General features: G+C 36.2%; 1 protein-coding gene across 1 annotated transcript in view; it reads right to left on the reverse strand.

Annotated features, from left to right (window-relative positions):
- The window catches only part of RSPO2 (R-spondin 2), a 108,090-nt gene that overhangs the window by 20,429 nt on the left and 67,475 nt on the right, over positions 1-20,186 (reverse strand). Inside the window, exon 4 of the mRNA XM_071738206.1 lies at positions 19,522-19,710. Within this exon, the coding sequence (XP_071594307.1) occupies positions 19,522-19,710 (189 nt within the window). The remainder of the gene's footprint in view (positions 1-19,521; positions 19,711-20,186) is intronic.

The raw sequence follows: 20,186 nt of genomic DNA on the forward strand, positions 1-20,186 counted from the left end.
TTATTAATGGAGAACCATATGCTTAAGGAAAAACCATTAACTTTCTATGTGGCAACATTCTTATTTTTAAAGATAGTTAGTGTAATAATTTATGGCCATTTTGCCATCACTGCAAATTGTCTTCTGATATCAAACTATGCCTGTCAGAGAATGGTTGAAGTTTGAAGGGACCTCTGGAGAGCATCTGGTCTCACCTCTCCTGCTCAAGCCAGGACTATGTATACAGCTGTTTGCCCATGACTATGTTCAGGTGGCTTTTGACTGTCTCCAAGGATGGAGCCTCTACAGCCTTCCTGGACAACTCTCCCAGTAAAAAATTTTTCCTGATGTTCAGTTGGAACCATCTGTGTTTCAGTTGGTGCTCATTGCCTTGCGTCCTGGTACTTGGCACCACTAGAGAAGGTTCTGGCCTCTTTGCACCTCCCTTCATATATTTACACACATTCATGGGATCCTCCTGAGATTTCTCCAGGTTGAACAGTCCCAGCTCTCTCAGCTTTTCCTGACAGGAGAGATGCTCCAGTCCCTTTAATCATCTTTGTGCATTTGTTGAACTCTCTCCTGTATGTTCAGGTCTCTCATCTACTTCAAAGCCCGGAGGTGGGCACAGAATTCCAGGTGTGGCCTCCCCAGTGCTAAGCAGACGGGAAGGATCTCCCTCCTCAAGCTGCTGTTAACACTGCTCCCTCCTAATGAAGTCTAGGACACCTCACTGAAATGACACTTTGCTGGCTCAAATATATAAATATAATCAGATTTCTAATTTAAATGCTTTACAAGTATAGCCCATTTACTTAGATAACCTATTGAATAAAAAATAGTATCCACCAAAATTATCTGGTAGGCTGATAAAAAGGATATTAACTAATCTAGATTAAGTAAATAAATGAGTAAGTAGAAGAGACATATTGAGTGGAAACTTCTGGTTATTAAAAAAAAAAAACAAACCCAAAAAAACCCTCAACCTGTAAGCAAAGGAAGAAGAAGGAAATCATGGAAGTGGGGAGGAATATAGTTAAACAGAGAACTGTGAACTTCATGTTAAAAAATGTGCCTGGTATTTAGTACGTACAACCAAAGGCAGAGGGAATGACAGGCAGACATTTTTATGAATTTATGCTAAGTGATGTTTTTTATAATCACCCTCAAAATGAAGTAATTATTTAATTTATTAGTTTTAAAATAAAGTATTGTAATTTTATATGAAGCTGGAGAAATTATAGTGTTATGCATGTCTGCTAAGGTCAGCAACTTCAAAAAATTAAGTTTCTGATAAAGCACTACTTTGATGTATATCTGGAGCTGTGATTTTCCATATGTACTAGGAAAGCACCTGTACAAGATCTGTCTTTGAATGGGCATCCTAAGTTCACAGTCAGTCCAAATGAGATGGGAGTCACTTCATGAAATCTTGTCTCAATACAGGACTGAAAAATTATGTATAATATTTGAACAGAATGTTATGAAACACTGTAAGACTTTTTTTTTTTCCCCTCAAGTGACAAAAAAATATATCAAATTGTTTGTGGCTATGTTAGAGAGAAAAAAAAAAAAAAAAAAGGAAACTCAGAAGTAGAAATGTCCCAACAAAAAATGCACAGTGTGCACAACAGCTATGTCTCCTCTCCAAGCTGCATTATTTCAATGAAACTCATTTACTGCAGTAACCATGAAATGGAGTTTTAGGGTTATTTATGAGCCACATCTTGACATTTAGAAAAATAGCTGTATATCAAGTAACAGAATTATACACACTAGAATAACAATATAATCATACAAAACAAAACACAATCCGTTAACCACAATTTGAATATTTTCATATGCTTCTGCAATTCCTACTTTTAGACAGTTCTGGAACCTCCAAAAAACTGGAAGAAAAACTGTTCTTGTGGCATGATTTCACGGAGAGATTTTACATCCCTTTTTAATGACCATCAAATGATGGTCAAGAATTTTTGTGATGATAAAGAAATCTAAATATTCTTGAGGTCACGGTTAGGATTCTAGGCATGTGGGTCAATATCTAGACTGTCTTCAAAGACATACTGTGCTATCATTATTCTAAACTCTTAAGTAATTCATCAGTACCTATAATAAAGAAATCTCTTTCCCTCTCTCCTTCTTTCATTAGTCCACCTCTTGATATAGCTTCTGAAAAAATGTTTTAAATACATGAAAAGAAATTGAATATATTTTCACTGATGCCAAGCAATTCCAAAAATAGCGCAAAAAATTTTTGTATCACCAAGCTACTTTCAAAGTCATGGAGGGCTCCTTTAGGGAATGTTCAGCACATGTGACCACAAGATTATTTTGACCCATTTGGATTAAAACAAAACGGTACAAAAAACCCAAAACCAGCCAACCAACCAACCAAAAAAAAAAAAAAAAAAAAAAAAAAAAAAAAAAAAAGAGAGAGAGAGAGAATATGTTTCTATGGAGCTATTTGTAATCTAGCATTTTACAATCTTGAATTTTAGTACAAAGACATATGAGAAGGCAAAAATGCCACACACACACTATACAATACCATTACTTTCAGGCAGAAAAATGCTTACTTTACGATGGACATTTTCACAAAATCCTGAGGGATTCAGAACAGCAAATCCAACTACGAGTCACTAAGGCATTTTGAAAAGAGCCAAAGGAATCTTAAAATTCATTCATCCCTCTGAAAGAACACTCTTCAGTAGCAAATGTTCAGAAGTGCTCAGCACTCAGTAGGGCCTGTGAACAACAAACTTGGTTTTGAACCCATATTTGAAAGCCTGAACAGCAGCTGTGTGTTAAAAGAAGGATCAATAGCTAAAGATTCAAACTATTCTAGATGCAAGTATCTTCTGGATTTTAGAACTACTAAGTTCTAAGAACTACTAAGTGTAAGCCTAGAGGCATACAAACACTTTTATTTCTATGTATATATATATACATGTTAATATTTGCATTATATATAAACAAACAACTATTGTCCTAATCTCTCTAACACAGAGAATTAACTTTTGGGGATAACATGATAAGTTTTAGGTACGAATGAAAAATCTGAGATGTCAAAACTATTTAGAAAAATTTTAAGTGCACACAAAATATAAGTTTCCATATCTTAGCCAGATGTGCTGAGACTTACAAAATCGAAGCAGAATAAGAAGAGTTGGCTTTCAAGCTACAGTGACTCAAACATTTCCAAATTTTAACATTGTATACATGACTAAATACTTGATTGCCTGGGTTTTTTTCATCAAAATAAAACTAGACTGTAATAAACACTGTATGAAGCTCCAAGCAAGGAAGACCTAGATCTGATTGTTATTAGGTTCTTTTAAAATTTGGCAGAAAAACTTTCCAAAACTTCTAAACTAGGCGAAGTGCCTCTTGCACTTATCTTCACAAGTGTAGGATCACCATTAAGTACATTTTAGCTCCTTTTTAAAGAGAAAAATATGTTTGAGATTACAATGAGCTTGCAAAAATGAGATTATGGAACTTGTTTAGTTATACTTCTGCCAAGCATAAACAATTTTGCTCTGAGTCCCTACTGAGTCATATGGCTAAGGGCAGTAACTATTATCACTTCATTTTCTCTAGAATGGCTTAGGCTTGAAACCTACCACACAGTTGCCTGCTCTGGACTGTAAAACAATTGGAAAGTGATTGTTCTAAAAATCTATTACATGTGGCAGCATGGTGGCATCACTACTGTTCAATGGCCTTTTAAAATGTGCTTTTTTTAAATCTTAAATTTGGCTCAGCTAAAAACCACATTCACGGGAACACTAATGTGATAGAACTTCAATCAACTCAAGTATGAAGACTAAAAATAACACTTTTTTTTAGTTACTTTTAGCTAGCAGAATGTAAATATAACTGAGGACTGCAGTATTTTTATCTGTAGCAGGAAATCAGTTTGCTTAATAAAGGATTTGGAAAGTCTTACTGTATCATAACAGGGTTAAGTGCAATCTCTTTGAAGACACAAAATTATAACTATTCAACACAAATTAAAATGCTGACAGGAACTAAGGAAGTAAATTTCCACATATTATTTTGCTTGGTCACAACGCATTGTGTTAGGTTGTTTTTCAGAGTCTAAACTAGAATAGGAATTTCTAATCTCCTCAAATTAGCATGCTAGATCATGGCATTGAAGAGCTCTTTCATTAATAACACTTGATTTTTTGCTGCTGACTAGGTTTTATGTACATGCCATGAAAGCAAGCACTTGGGAAATACACCAGGTCCTACATGTTCTACACAAAAGCCTTCTCTTCTTCACAGATTATGGTTAAAAGGTTTTAAAAACAAAATAGAGCAGAGTTTTCACATGAATACCTAAATGAGACACAGCATCTTAGCAAACACTGAAAACTGTAAACCACCACCTTAACATAATGTTCCTTTTGGGTTCGGATGTCAGGTACAAGTTTGACAACCACTGAGTAAAAAAATCATGAGCCAGTCACAAGTAAAATTTAAAACTAGTAGATGTTAAAGCAATAAACAATTTTCAGTGCTTCTTATTTAATTTGTGGTGTTGAAACACTTGGGGTATCCATATTTTCATATTTTGCCTGCAGCTACACATACTGGAAAAACAGCCAAAACATGAAGGGTGTTATTATGTGGTGGTTCCAGCAGATGAGCTTCAAGAAATCAGGAAACTGGTGGCAAAAATCACACAAGAAAATAATACAGGGAACCTCCATTAATGTTCTCATTACTACTTTATTCTCCTTACTTAATCATCTTAGGAAGTAATAAAGTAAATCCTTTTTATAAAAATTCCTGAAAATGAAGCATGGTAACTTCCACAGATCAGAGTTCTGCTGAAGGAAGTATGTGAGCTTTCTCCAAGTGTCCATGGAGTATGAATACTCTTATGGATTTCAGGGCATCTGTACCTTTCCTTTGGCAAGTGAAGCATTGCTGTGCTGATACTATCAGAGTTTCACATCCTGAAATAGTGTCTTTCCAAAATCTGCCATTTTTGATTGAGGCAGAAGCCCCGAGTTTCCACATCACATTGTTCTCTGTAAAAATGACGTCTCTTGCTCTTGTTTGTTCTTGTCTTAGAACAAAAAACATTAGAAAAAATAGCATAGGTGGTATAAATTTATACAAAACAATTCAGTTGCTAGAGAGCTGCCATAATGTCTTTACCAATTACTGACCAGCTCTAGGGGGTTTACACTGCTAATTGTATTTTGGTTCACATAGAAAAATGAAACACACCCCTATCAATAGGCCCACACCCTGTTTTAATAGCCATGAAAGATGATACGGAGATGCTGACTTAGACAATGGTTCTTTTGCAACATGTTGCTCCCAGCTTTTAAGTGCACACACTGATGCAGCCACTTATAACTTCAAGCCCAGCAATGATATTTAAAATCTAAATCTATACTTAACTTATTTGGGACTGTGTTTTCTTTTTTGTTGTTCTGTTTTGGTTTGGTTTTTTTGGTGTTGTTTGAGTATTTGTTTGTTTGTTTGTTTTCTTAATAATTTCTTCTAGAACAAGCTTCCAACCTTCCCTGAATTAGAAAGAGGTTCCAAAATTGCTAAATGATGTGAGATGATTATAGTTACATTCTTGCTCCTATTTTAAATTCATTTTAAAGTTCTGAGATCCTTTTACTTTACAGAACAAGGGATGATTACAAAGCAACCAGACTTTGTTCTAATTTAAATCATCACGCAATGAAACTTCAACGGAACTTCTGACTTTTGGCAGTAACAATCAAGAAATTCATGCTCATCAGTGCTATGAGTGATCACCAGGAACTCATCTACAGAACACTGACTTTTTCCAGATAAGTATCACACCCAAAGAACTAGGACGTGAACACTTTGTAAGTGTTTGAGATATTGTAAACCTATGACACTGTAATAAGAGGGAGTAAGATGTTCCCTTACAATGAAATGGAATTTCTTTTATCTCCCTGGAAAAAGTTCTTCAGATAGTTGAAAAAAAGTAAGAGAAAAGTAATACATTATTCTTTCACAACATACTCCACCCAAAAAACACTACACTAGTCAGGAAAAGCCATATGAATCAACTTTTTTTTAGAGCTTGAAATTTTAAGGACAATTACTTATTTAATAAAAAACCTTCAGTTGAAAGAACATTCAGCATGTTATAAAACTTCTTACGAAACACTTTGCTTTTTTTGGGGCCATCTCTATTACAGACTTCTGCAAAAATGATAAATCCCTCTTCTCCTTTTTCTTGCCACAGCTGCAAGGAAAAAAATAACCTTATCTCCCAGGATTTTTCCATTTATATGTCTAGGACTCTTGATGCAGTGGTTTCCCCTGCCCTCAAAAGTGGTATTACTGCAGCCTACGCTCAAGCTGGTGTTGGATTGCAGAGCCGATTAAAAGAGTCTGGTGGCAGAATAATCATCTATGGAGTGCTGTGAATTACAGCTGATAGCAGCTATTCATAAGTCTTGCAGAGAATATGCTTAATCACCTTCAATGATTATGAAAAAATTATTCAGGCCACTACATCAGAATGTCAGGCTTTGATAACCTGACACAGTCTATATGACCTTGAAGCCAATTTACTTTTGATTAAAGATTTATCTCTCTGTGTTCTGCTTTCTTTTACCTAAAAGCCTTCCACCAGCTATTCTAGTTGCTTCACCTGAGCAATGTGACACAGGACTTGCTCAGTAGAGATTTTTTATCTCTGAAGTTTTTAAGGCCCAGAAATTTCCTTGGCCGTCAGTTATTAAGTAGAATCTTTCTTCTGTTCTACATACCTCAAATGTATATGTCCTTCCTAGTGCTATATGGCAGTTGTGAACTGATTTTTACAAAATCACAGTGTATCTTTCCTGTACAATCTCCTTTAATGCTTGAAATTTATTCTCTATATTTGGCCAGATTGTGGTTTTTCTTTGCTAGGCCTGACAAAAGTTGTTTATTCTAGTTTACATGCTATAAGCAACTAATGGCAAGCCAAGAGGTAAAAAAATAATCAGGTCCATAAATTCAGAGAAAAAAGCCAAATCTGGAATTTAACATCTTTGTGATAGATTTTTTACTAGCTTTGTTTTTTTGTTTAGGCAATGTTTACATCAAGTAATGGATAGCACTTCTGTCAGTACTGAAGATACTATAGTATATATACAGACATACTTATATATATATAAGTATGTCTGTATATATACTATATACATATATATATAGTATATAGTATATAAATGCAATGTAGCTGCAGGACAGCTATGCTAAATCTGATCAACGGTGCTTGGCAGTTGCATCTACTCAACAGCTAAAGTTTCATTGTGCAAACTGAAAGCAATGAATTAAGCAAACAAAAGTTTAACAGCTTTTGCAGTACTCTTTCTATTGTGCTGAACTCTTTGTATAAGTACAGTGGACAATGAATTCAAGATGTACATTTGTATCTGCCATAGAAGCAGAATAATTTAAAAACTGGTTCACTACATTGTGTGTCCTGGTGTTATGGGATATTAATGTCATTGGAAATACCTGTGATCTTTATGCTACACAATAGTGCAACTCAAATACAGGTGCCTGAAACTCATGCTTCTTTTTTTAACTTCTTAAACACAGTTCTTAATAAATCTGATGTGCTGTAATCCACCTGATCTTTTGGTGCCCTACTGCTGCTGCTTTTGGTACTGGTACTCTTATCCAGCAGAGACTTGGTACCAAGTTCACAGAAGTCATCAGACTTAGGTGTCTGATCAGCTAATGCCAAGGAAGGCTCATAAGAAATAAAAAAATTATAATTTGAAGTAAAAGTCTTGAAATGGAAAAATATAAGAACCACCAAGCTAAACAGGTACTACAGGAAGAAAAAGTTTGCTGCTGTGTCTCCAATATTTATATGCACTAAATAGATGTGCCTAGCACAGGACAAAAGTGTCAAACTTGGAGATGACATGTAAGGCTGACACATAAACTCAGCCATGATTTGAACTCCAAAAGCCTTCTTTCAGGAAGGGGTAAAGACACATGAACTGATAAACTCACATTAAGTGTCAAAGACTACATAAGATTCTAATTTGGTGGAGGACACTTTACATTAGATTTTTGAGGCCACTTCAGAAACTAAGCCATGACAGGTTAGACACACAAAATAAATATGTTTAAGAGAGGACTTACTGCACAAAGGAACTCCTTGGGGAACCAATAATGTTGGTGCAGTACTGTGTCCATCATAATTCACACTGCTTCTGTGCCTGATCATCTGCTGCAGAATGTTATACTGATGCAGGTAAAATGCTGAGTTATCTCTGTGGTATTGCATTGCTATTTTACACCCTACTTCTCATTTTAGGCTCATTCATTCTTAAGACTGGTCCCAGAAAATTAACCTGAGGTTATAATACCATGTAAAGACAGTGCAGAGTAAGGATGCCCTGTTCACGCAAGTAGTTTTTGCTTTCTGTTGCTCTTTTTCAAGGGCTTGTGTTCCTCTATGTTTTCTGACAGTTAACTGCATTTGAATTAACCTGGAATTGAAACTGTTCAAGAGGAAGCTCCTTTCATTCACTTCTGAGGTGCAAAGCAAAAATACTATGGGAATCAGTGCTTTTCAATAAGCTTTTCAACCTGAGGTAACATTATCTCAAAATGTCATAGAAAGCTCTCAAAAAAGCCAAAAAACCTCCAAACAAAACAACAATAAAGAAACAAACCATGACATTCCTCCATTCTGTCCCAGGTAAAGATAAAGACATAACTAGAAGTTCTCTATAAAGAATTAAAACAACACTTCTTGAAAAGTCAGTGCAGCCTAGTTCTAACACTAGTGGTGACTTATCAGATGAGAGCAGCTGGGGAGACTGCTCCTCCACCTATTCCCTGTTGGCAATCCCCTCAACTCCTGTAGCCAGCTGGTGCAAGTTAATTAAATTAAATCTGGCCTACAGCAACGTACTGGAAGCTGCTGCATTTATAAATTGAGCAGTGTCCCTTTCCAGAATTTTTGTGAGCCCCTCCATGTTAATTGACAGGAATAAACCCCACAAGACAATGAGTCTTAGCTCATCGTTAGCACTCATAAGCTATGCTTCCACACAACAGATGTAGTTCTTTACCACAAACATAGAATTTCATGGCCTGAAAACATATCTGCACAGCACTGTGCCAGAGCTTATAAATCCTGTTTCTCATCAGGGCAACATTATGCTGATACTTTTAGACTCTTGCCATTTCTTGAGCTACCTTATGCAGCACCAGCCAGGGAGCCTCTGAACTACACAGCACTGTAAATACGGGTGCTGTGTGTCAGATTTTGAAAAGTTATTAGAAACCAGTCAATGAAACCACCTGTGTAGACAGACTTTACCTTTTGCACTCAGCTAACACAGCCATTAATAAGGACTCAAATGGCCCTATATGAGTTTTTTCTCTCTAGAGCCAAAGAATAGAAAGAAGCTGTAACTGTCTGTTTCTCAGATTCTTTCCTCTCTCCTCCTCTTTACTGTATTTTTTGCTCTCCAGATTTCCCTTGTCTGGCTGTGGGATAGGAACAACTTCTGCCTAAGTCATGCTGAATCCGTGAGGCTCCTCTCTTAGGCTACCTTAGATTACCACTACCTATCAGGCAAGCAGATCACAGAGCATTCAAAATGATTCTCCAGGAGAAAGCTGTTATAAAGGGTAGAGACAGGGCATCACAATCAATCAAGTTGCAGCAGAGTAATGAATTTCTAGCTAAACAGCCAAGCAGCTGTGATTAGCTGCATGTATACTGCAAGCCTACTGCAGGTCAGAGGGTGGTAATTTCCACCTCGTACCGTGCAAGGAGTATGCACCCAGTTATGCCTCAGCTGAAAGCCTTTTATTCACTTAAGTTGATAATTTAACTGTTAGTAATCACATGTGCATCCAAAGAATCTCTATTCTGTCAAGTTGGTTAGAGATCACCAAACCAGTCCTGCAGAGCAAGGCCCAACGTTCAGTCATACACATTTTCTGATAGCATCCTTAAGGAGGATGAGAAAGATCCTAAATATCACATACAAATACTGCATATTTTCTAAATATTATAGTATGATGAAGTCATACTACTTCAGTAACAGTTGTCATTATTTATGGAATAACTTCCATTATCCAAACAATGACATTCTTAGTACGTGTTCTGCTCTTAAAGATGAGCTGTACAGAAGATGAGGAGTGTCAGAAACATCCAACCAAAAATTCTGATAGGAGTACATAAATCTTGTGAAAACAAACAACAGCCTAACTGGGTTATTGTTTAAGAAGAGACTGCTGTGCAAGGAAGGCCTTAGTGAATCTCTAAAACTCAGGTTGCTTGCTCTCAGGTCATGCCACACCTGAAACAGATAGCTCTCCAGACAGACCTGCCATACCCAGGACTGTAGCCTGGGAGAGGATATAGAACTGTGTCTTACTGACTGATCCTCAGGGAGGAAAACATCATCTCAGGTAGATGAGTGTTTGCTGGTTTCTCTACTGTGACTGAAATGACAGACACTATAATGTTCAAAAATAGCACTCTGGTTGAGAATCAAAAATGAGTAAGTATACAGCTTTTCCTTCTACAGGTGGGTTGTAGTTTCAGAATAAGTAAAAGGCAAAAACCAACTGGAGTTGCTTCATAAGGGCATGCAAAATAAACTTTGTACAGCACCTAGTACCTTTTATGGACAAATTCAATCTATGCACTTGGATCAGCTACAGCCCTTTTCACTATGTGTGTTTCCATGTGGATTAGCAGCTGGCTCTGCTTCAGCATTTTAACAAAACTCTGAACTCTATAATTGCCATGAGACAGTTCTAACTCACACTCTAGTCATTTAGGAGGATTTACACTCTGGTATTTACTCAGTTATTCATTAAAAACAGATAACTCCCATAGGAGTAACTGTATCACATGATACACATGCTACCTCTGAAATACAATATACTTAGGGAAACACACATGTTGAAAGTATTTATCTGGTCTAAGCCATAATAATGGCAGTAAGTAAATTGTGCATACAATCTTTTAATAGCTGGAAAAACTATGTTAAGGTCTTCCTATTATGTTAACTAAAAATTATGATTGAAGGATGATTACAGGAAAAATGTGCATAAAATGGCCCTTCTGTACTGTTAGTAATTCCTGGAGAACCACTTGAAAAGAAACTGAAAATGTATCATGCTGCAATGTGATAAAACAAGACATAAAATTCCACAGGCTGATTTGTCCTGATAAGACACTTAGAACTAAAACCTTGCACTCAGGGATATATAGTCCATTATGAGATATGCTTTGGGCAGTGGTACTGAAGAATGAAAGGTCAAACAGAAATCAGATGCCAACAAACTTCTTTCCCAAAAGTGTTTTACTAACGTCATGGGAGGCACCCTCTAAAGGTGACTTTAATCAGATTTTATTTCTATTCTTAAAAAACACTATGCATTCTTAAATTCTGATTAAGTGAAAGAGAACTAAGCCCTGACACACCAGTTAACTAAGCAAACAAACCAAAACCACACTCCACTACAACAGCACTCCTGGGAAATTCAGGCTACTTACATATATCTAAGCTAAGTTACAGGTTTCTGTTGAAGTATAATTTCACCATTTTCACAGAATCCCACATATTTTAATAATAGCAACTGTAAGCCATAATAATACTTATCTGGACTAAAACAGCAAGAAAGTTTTGTAGGAGCACTGTGGCTCAACTCTCATGCAAGATCCATCCCACCACTTTCAAGGAGAACACCAACCCAAATACTGAGCAGCTACCTAAATTACATAATTCTTGAAAGAGTTATTTTCAACAAGTGCTGATAGTTTTCAGAGCACTTATTTAATGTTTAGCCACTCATTTTAACTGACTTTATTTCAAATGTATAGAAAACAGAAGAGGTTGAGCTAACAGCCATATCTTGTTCAGAGAGCAACATCAAGCAACAGGATACAATTTAGTAACAGTGAAATGGAGTAATTCTTGTAAAATCTGCAAAGGAAACCTGGATGTCAGTCCTTGCTGAATTTGATTTGGTTTTAGAATTAAACATAATTGCTAATCAAATTGATGTTGAAGTTTACATAGCTTATAAAAACCATTTCTAAGTCTTTTCATCTATGAGTCTAACTGGATTCAATTTCCCCTTTAGAAAATAACTAAGGAATGGATTGAGAAAAATAACAGCAATTTTTTGAAAGTCACACAAAGTTTATACTTGAACTCATTTTAAAGACTGTGAATCAATGCAGTTATTTAATTGTTTATCTCACACATGTGTAGGCATTTATATATTAATTATATTTTAATTCAGAAAAGTAAAAGTTTCTGGATGTATTTCAGTTACTTTCTATTATCTTAACAGCTGAGATATTCTTCATCACAGCTTTCATCTGCAAATTTAAGAGGCATAAGTTATAGAAGTGCTCCAACAGACATACATATATTCATACACATCTAAACTTCAATGAATAGAAATGCCATGAAAATCTAATTACAAATTTCTGTATTTTCTATATTTATAGCACATTCTATATTTTTCACTTAGAAACAAACAATAACACCACCATTTTTCCTGTAATTTATAAATTACCTCACAAAGGAATATGAAGAAGAACAGAGCTATGACCAAAAAAGGGAAAATATTTAATCTCTGAGGATTTTCATAGTAATAGCTAATCCTGGTTTTCTCACAGCTGACCTGATTTGAACAGGAGGCTGGACTAAGTAATCTTCTGTGGTTCTTTCTAACCTGAACTACTCATAATTCAATTTTTATTAACTTTTTTACTATTACCAAACAGAGATGACAACCCTTGTGCTCTTTCTAGAAGCTGGAACAAACTTATTGACTATTGATATTATAACTATAGCTCTTGCCTTTGTGCCTTAATTTAAAATACTTAAAGTCTAATTGTAGGTACTCCCACAGAAATGAGCAGTACTGTGGGTTTAATTTTCCTTCAGGCTTAGTTTTTCTCTACTATTAATTTTCACCTGCAGCAGCCCCTTCTGAATGGAATCAGCTAAGGGGACCTCAACATTTTAATGCTCAGCACAACACTGGTTTTATGAAGCAGATATTGATAATCCAGATGAGTAGATTCCCCAGCTGACAAACAATTGTTTCCTGAACAAACATACTAACAAACATCCTAGGCTCTGAGGGTTAAGCCACACTATAAAACAGGGTTTGTTTTCTGTAAAGCCTCCAAGCTATGTTCACTTTGTCCCTTCTTGCTCTCAACTTGCTAGTTCCTTCACAAAACATGCAGAATGGCTATCAACGAAAATAATCACAAAAATATTTGCTCATTACTTTCCCCATCTGCAATGTGTAAAGTGTCTTTTGTGGAGTTCTCTTATTTTAAGCTCCCTGATGATGCTGAAAAGGTTTTCTTCCTTCAGAAGCTTTGAGTCGTGCTTTTAAACCCAAAATAATGGGTTATATTTTCAGACAATCTAAGGCCAAGCCATCTTGGCCAGAGCATAATTTGCTCACAAATACCTCAAGGAGGCAAGCCTGCTTGCTTATACTAATATTTTAGCAGAACCAGCAGTCAGTGGAGCTATGGCTGCTGCAGCTTATACCTATCTGCTGAGGGCAAAAAAGGGCAGAGTTGGTCTGATGCTACTGCAAAATCAACAGAGAGCTGCAATGGGCAATGACAATATATTGTTGTAAATTATGTCTAAAGCAGTCTTGTTTAAAATGCTGTTAAAACTTGTCATGCCTATCCTTCAGTATTACAGTGACAAATAATATTCCAGTGTCTTCAGGATTCATGCAACACTAACCAAAGCAGCAGCTCATTACTGTTTGTAAATCTTACCTTTCCCAAAGCCACAATGCTTTTTATTTGCTACTATCCCTCTTCAGATCATGCCTCAACTTAAGATAATCTTCTCTAAGTCCATTTTCTTATATCTCTAACCTGCTACATACATTAATGTTATGACATTTAACAAACAATGTAATGAAATTCTAAAATTACTAAAAATGTCAGCAAGTTTTCTTTAAGATCTGGACTTTTCTTTAAGATCTGAAAAGTCAAAGCAACTCTAAAATACAGCTCAATATCTGCATCTCTGTAGTTCCTCTGCTGGAGGACTGTTTTATTAGACTGCAAAAGTGCATTAACATAATATATAGGTACATTGTGCTATGTATCTTTTAGATCCTCTATGGGGTTTCAGAATTACAAGTGTGCAGCATTCACCAAAAGACAATTAAGTTAACAGATCAAATAGCAAGGTAAATTAAGAAATTAGCACTTCCAACTAAACTTTTATCCTGATTAAAGCTAAGCATGGAAATTCATAAACAAAACAGTTAACATCCTATTCGAAATGTTAGACACACTCTGACTATTATTTCAACGTTAACAAAATGGGTCAAATGAAGAGATCTTAGCACTATAGCAAACAGGCTTGTTTTGTTCCTTTTCCCAGTCATTCCAGCATCTCTCTAATTGGTAGTAGAAGATAGCAGAATTTTTGCAGAGCTCAAACAGCAATAACAGTGTTCTTTCAGCCTAAGGCCACAACACTTTCTGCTGTTCACAGCCACAGAATCATCCAGGTTGGTCCCAAATCAGCTTCCTGCTCTCGGAAGCATCAAGACCTTTAAGACCAGATTGTCCATGGCTTTGTCAAATCAGATCTTAGAAACTTTCAAGGATGGTGACTGAACAGTCTACTGAGACAACCTAGACAAGTGCCTGACTGTCCTCACGGAGAAGGCAATAATTCTCGCTGTTCCTGGACCAGTCTTTGCCACTTGGGCCAGCCATTCTTGTGGCAATATCCAGTGACAAAGAGGAGACATAAAATGTCAGAAAAAAAGAAAGATATAAGAGCCATAAAAGAAAGACATAAAAGAAAGAAGACATAGAAGAAAGACGTAAAACATTTCCACTCAGAAGAAATATGTCAATTCAAAGGAAAAATACTTACCCACCAAACCTAATTATACCTGTAACATGGTTTCTATTAGAAATTATGACAGTTTAGTGTAATTTAAGTGTATAGCTACTATTTTTAAAGTGTATGTACAGTTTTACTCAAAATACTGTTATTCTACCTTAAATAGTTTTTCAAACTGAGATCATTAATCCCCTGTTTGCCACATCACTAGTAGGTTAGCAGATTAGAAGAACTCAAACTACTTAATATTCATTTTTCAGGTCTTCATATTTATTGGTTTTCTTTATTTAAGTACACACTTTTTAACCTTTAAATATTTTTAATCATAATTTCTGATATTAATAATGAAATGGAACGGCACCATAAGGACAGAATGCCTGACTGGGTCTTTTTACTATTACTCTTCCAGAAGCCTTAAATCCTATTGCAGCAATGGTAAAAAAGTTTACTGCATAAAAAGGCTCCAAAGTCCAATCAAGCAGCATGAAGTCCATGCAATTACATGTGTGTGTAAAGGAAAGAGCTCCCTCCCACTGTAGCCTCATGACCTGGTCTGCTGCCTTACATCTTTCAAGCTCAGGAAACTAAAGCAGGCATACGTCCCATCTTCATCTCTCTTTCTTCATGTCCAAAATTAGCATTCAGAAATGTCACTATGATTTCTATTAAAAATAATAGAGTAATAGTCGTGTATCAGATAACTTGAAGTATTGCAGTCTGATGGAAGAAGTAGAGAGCTGCTGTGCTAGCTTTTGTAATACTTAATAAGAAACATGAAAGCAATCTGCAAGTACCTCCAGGGTACAAGCAAGAGAGGAGTAATTTATTGAGGTGGACTAGGGGAAGATGTGAAAAATATGTGAAAATAGAAGATAAAAAGTATAATAAAATACAGGAAAATTTGTACCTAGCAAGCTGTTTAGTATAGAACATTTCTGCCTGGTACACTCCCCATTGCTTGTATAGCAATCGCTCTTTTAATTTTTTCTTCTTTTTGATCTGAAGAGGAGAAAATTCCTAATCAGGAAGAGACCAGAATGGTAGGAGGTGGCCTGAATGATCCAAGTAATCTTTTTTCTGAGACTCATAATATGAGTCATGTTACACCCAAACCACAGGGTAACATACATAACATATGCAGATACACAAATATGACATTCCCATCTAGTAATAACAGTTAAATCAATGAGTACTGACAATAAGAAAGTATCACTAAATAACATATTTGCAATCAAGCAGAGAATCTTCTTATGTTGCTGGCTTCAGTAGGAAGAAGTGAAATCATCTTTCACTTGTGTTCCAGCCTGAATCTCTACAGCTCTGCAAATACTGAGAAAGTGATAAAGAATTCTTAATCATCAACTCGATTTGTACCACAGCCATATGGCCAGATGGATAACATCTCAGTTCCTCATATACATGAATCTGCAGTATTTAGTAGAAAAACTGAATTTAACTCTGCTTCTCCTGCAAAATGTATAAAAATCCCTTTCAGAAGTTTTCTGTAGTGTGGACCGAAATAGTAACTCTAAAATGTACAGAATGAAAAAGCATGTGTCAAAAGCCTTTATTTAAACCTGTTCTACCAGAAATATCCTCACTTCCTGTGCTCAGTTTAATCCATCACAATCTATAACCATCCTAGCTGTGTAATCCAATACTTATCCTACACATTTCTGTGAATTTATGTACTGAGAACATTAGGAAGAAAGGATTTATTAACATCATCTCAACCAACATTTACAGGGATTATGGGTCTTCAGTCCCCCAGTAGTGCTAACCTTACATTTTTTTCCTCATTCCCTCAGTTTAAAGTTCAATTTAAAAATTTTAATATTAGGAAAATTTCGTATTTTTAAAAACACAGAATCCCTTCCTCAGGAAAAAAGACCTGGTTGATTTGAGCTTCCCTGTAACCAGTGTCTCTGACCCCTGCTACTTCACAGGGATTAAGTAAGCAACAAAACATCTCAAGTGTCGAATGGGGCAACCTGCTAACTACATTAAATATGAAAAAGGCATAGGATCTTTGAACAGCCATGTATATAATAATAATGAAACATAAACCAAAGCTTGAGTATTGAACAGGACAATCTTGGGGGCTTCCTCACGTGTACAGATGACTGGCCCTGGGGAAAACTTACCTCAGGCACTTAAAACACTAGTAGCACACTCACTGCTGAGAGTTTCTTAGGACTGAGAAAAGGAGTTTAGAGTCTGGCTGGTGGTTTATATGATTGCATGGAAACAGTATTAAGCATCAGCATTCAGTTCAAACTTGCAGTTTTGTACATTTATTATTTTATTATTTTGTACAGTTATTTATTTCTAGCTCTGAAAACACAAGCAGGGAATTCCACACCATGGGAGGACAGGGGAGAACTGTAATCTTTAGGATCCACTGGAGCCCATGGTTAAGAACGAGTACTACCAGCCTTCCACACTCAATTTATATTTCTAGCAACAACTTTCCTGGTCTGTAGTGAAACTGCAGAGATTTGATCAAAGGGGAATTTGACAGCTGGATGTGGTGATCATAGACGTCTTTTTCCAAACCGTGACAATTCTGTGTGATCCTGTGTGTGTGACAGACTATGCAATATATTTCCTCACTCTTAGGAAAGCCCACCACTGTGCCTTTGAAAAAATAAAATTGACTTGAATTGCTGGAGAAGAAAATCTGGAACTTATGAGGATCTGCTACAAAAAGCTATGAATGTTCAATAGTTCCAGACTACCATGGCTACAGCTTTCATAAATATCATGGTCTACTTAAACACACTTCTCAAACTACTTGCAACAATTTGAATATTTTCTATCCTAACTAAATTATCAAGACTAAACACACACCAATAAATTTATACTTGCCAGGAGTTTATACAGGAACTGGACATTGCATACATGAAATGCCTCCCTCTATATACATTGGGTACAAAAATCTCTACCACATATAGAATTAAAAATACTCTGCAGTTTTCTAAGATTTTCCACTACAAGCTAAACTTCATACATCTGAATGGAAAAAAAAAATTGATTGGAGTTTTTGTAAAACTTCACATAGGCTTTTTTGATTCCTCACTTTTTAGAAGGAAAACATTCCCCCATTGACCTGATCACTACTGCTATCAGGGCTTCAGAGTTTGTTAGAGGTCAGCTCATCCACCTGAGTGGATTACAAGCATTAATAAGTGTATTGACCTTGATCTGGATGCAGCTGATGTGCATGAAAAGATACCATGAGACACTTAGCCACAGCAGCCCAAATTAGTCTAGATTTTTACCTTTTCTTTTTCCTTTCTCTAGAGATTTAATTTTGTGGCTTTCACTCTTCATGCCTTTGAGATGTTTCTTTAGGTTGCAGATCAACTGTACAATGCATGCAAGGACCACTATGACTACGCACTATGTGTGTGTGAGTACAGGGAGAGGGACAGGGAGGAAGAATTGACCTGGATCACAAAGAATCAACTTTTTCTTCTCTTCCAGATTGTGTCATTGTCCTAGATGCAAAAAGAAAGCTTGCATGAATTTAATCTATATGCTAAAACTTTATGCATAAATTTTCAAACATACTGGTGGGCAGTATGTTCAAGGCAACAGAGACATAATCTAACAATTCCAGAAACAAACCATAATTATTTATGTTCCTATTGTAAGATTTTTTTTTTTCATTTTTAACTTATTTATCAGTTTATGTCTTTTCTCAGAATGCTGCATCTCTTTGTTCCTTTTATTTGTCTGATCTCATGGTTGATCCAGCCTGCAGCAGGAGGCTAGGTTAGAGATCTCTTGAAGTCCCCTCAAGCCTGAATCCTTCTTTACTTCTATGATTCCAAAAGGAATGGCATGTTTATCATCTGTTGATCATGAACATCTCCTACAAAACTGTAAACATTCAGTCTGCACAAGTAAAAACTTCTGATTTAAATTAAAAGACAACAAAACCTCCTCTTTATCAGGGACATGTCTCCACTTTTGGGTCTACAAAACTGAACACAAATTTGAAACTCTATTTTCATTTTCAAATTAATGTCCCTGCTTAAGTCTTAGAAGGCCATGATAAAAAAATCTGATCATTTTATTACCTACCTGTGGAAACTGCCATAGTCAGTCTCATTCTGAAAAGCTTGGTATCTGTCACTATTCTGCTTGTATCACACCTAGAGTAGTTTGCCTCTGAGCACATTCCAGCTAATAGTTACAGCTAACATTGCCCTATGTAATTAACTTTACTTAGCTTTACTTCATCACACCTCATCTGCATCAAGGCTTAGAATCCTGATCTTTCCTGCAATGTTCTACCATCCATTCCACCATTTTTATATTGAAGCTCAAACTGCAACCTATAATGGCTCTTCCCCAAGGCATCTCTTTGTGAAAGCCTCACTACCATATCAGGAAAAACAGTTTCACAGACTACTGAAAGAGCCTTTCCCTGGAGTCGTGCTGCACAAATTCAGAATGCTGTAGTGATGCTGCCTTCCAGCCTTCTCTGGCAGAGCAGAAACAGATTTCCCCTTCAGCTGGGATGAGATAGCTTTTTCTTTTTTTTTTTTTTTTTTTTTCTTGAGTTAGAAATAGGATTTCAGCTAGGGAAACTCATCAAGATTTTTGTGGCCCAGACTAGGCTTACCTCCTGGACAATGCCTCACAGCCATTTTACACCGTCTGGATTCTGCAATGGTTGGGCAGGGTATCGTGTCTTTCGCTGGTTTCTTCACAATTTGTCTTGTTCTTGTTTCCAGGCCCCACTTAAATCCACATGTTTTGTTATTTCTGCTGCAAGTTCCCCACTCGCTCCACTGACCCACTTCACAGCCTTCTGATAAAGCAAAAGAAAAGACAAGTTAGTGATTCTTCTGGTTTAAACTTCTTTAATTTCTCTTAATTTTATTTATACATAAGCACACACCATTAGAAAGCACCACTTAAAAGCTTCAGTATTAACAGGCAAAATCAAACATTTTACAGAACCTGAAAGAATCTTTCTAGCCTGTATCACCCTGAGCATAAAAGTCATATTATAAATTGGACTCTATAGACATGTTCAAAAACTCCCAAAATCAGGAAATCAATTTAGATTTTTTTCTCTTTTGAATAAATAAATCCTATCTGGGTGTCACTTTGATTTGCAATGCTGAAGAGTTCACACTTCCAGGTCCTCTCCATTTTGAAGTGTACGGAACACTCTTGAAAGAAAGAGTGTATTCTGATACAACTCCCAGGCTTCTAGATTGGTCAAGATCTATATCAATTTGTGAGTATTGAGAAAGATTGTGAGAATTAACAATGTTGGCT

Source organism: Heliangelus exortis, chromosome 2 (genome assembly GCF_036169615.1).
Source record: "Heliangelus exortis chromosome 2, bHelExo1.hap1, whole genome shotgun sequence".
In the NCBI taxonomy this organism is placed as follows: domain Eukaryota; kingdom Metazoa; phylum Chordata; class Aves; order Apodiformes; family Trochilidae; genus Heliangelus; species Heliangelus exortis.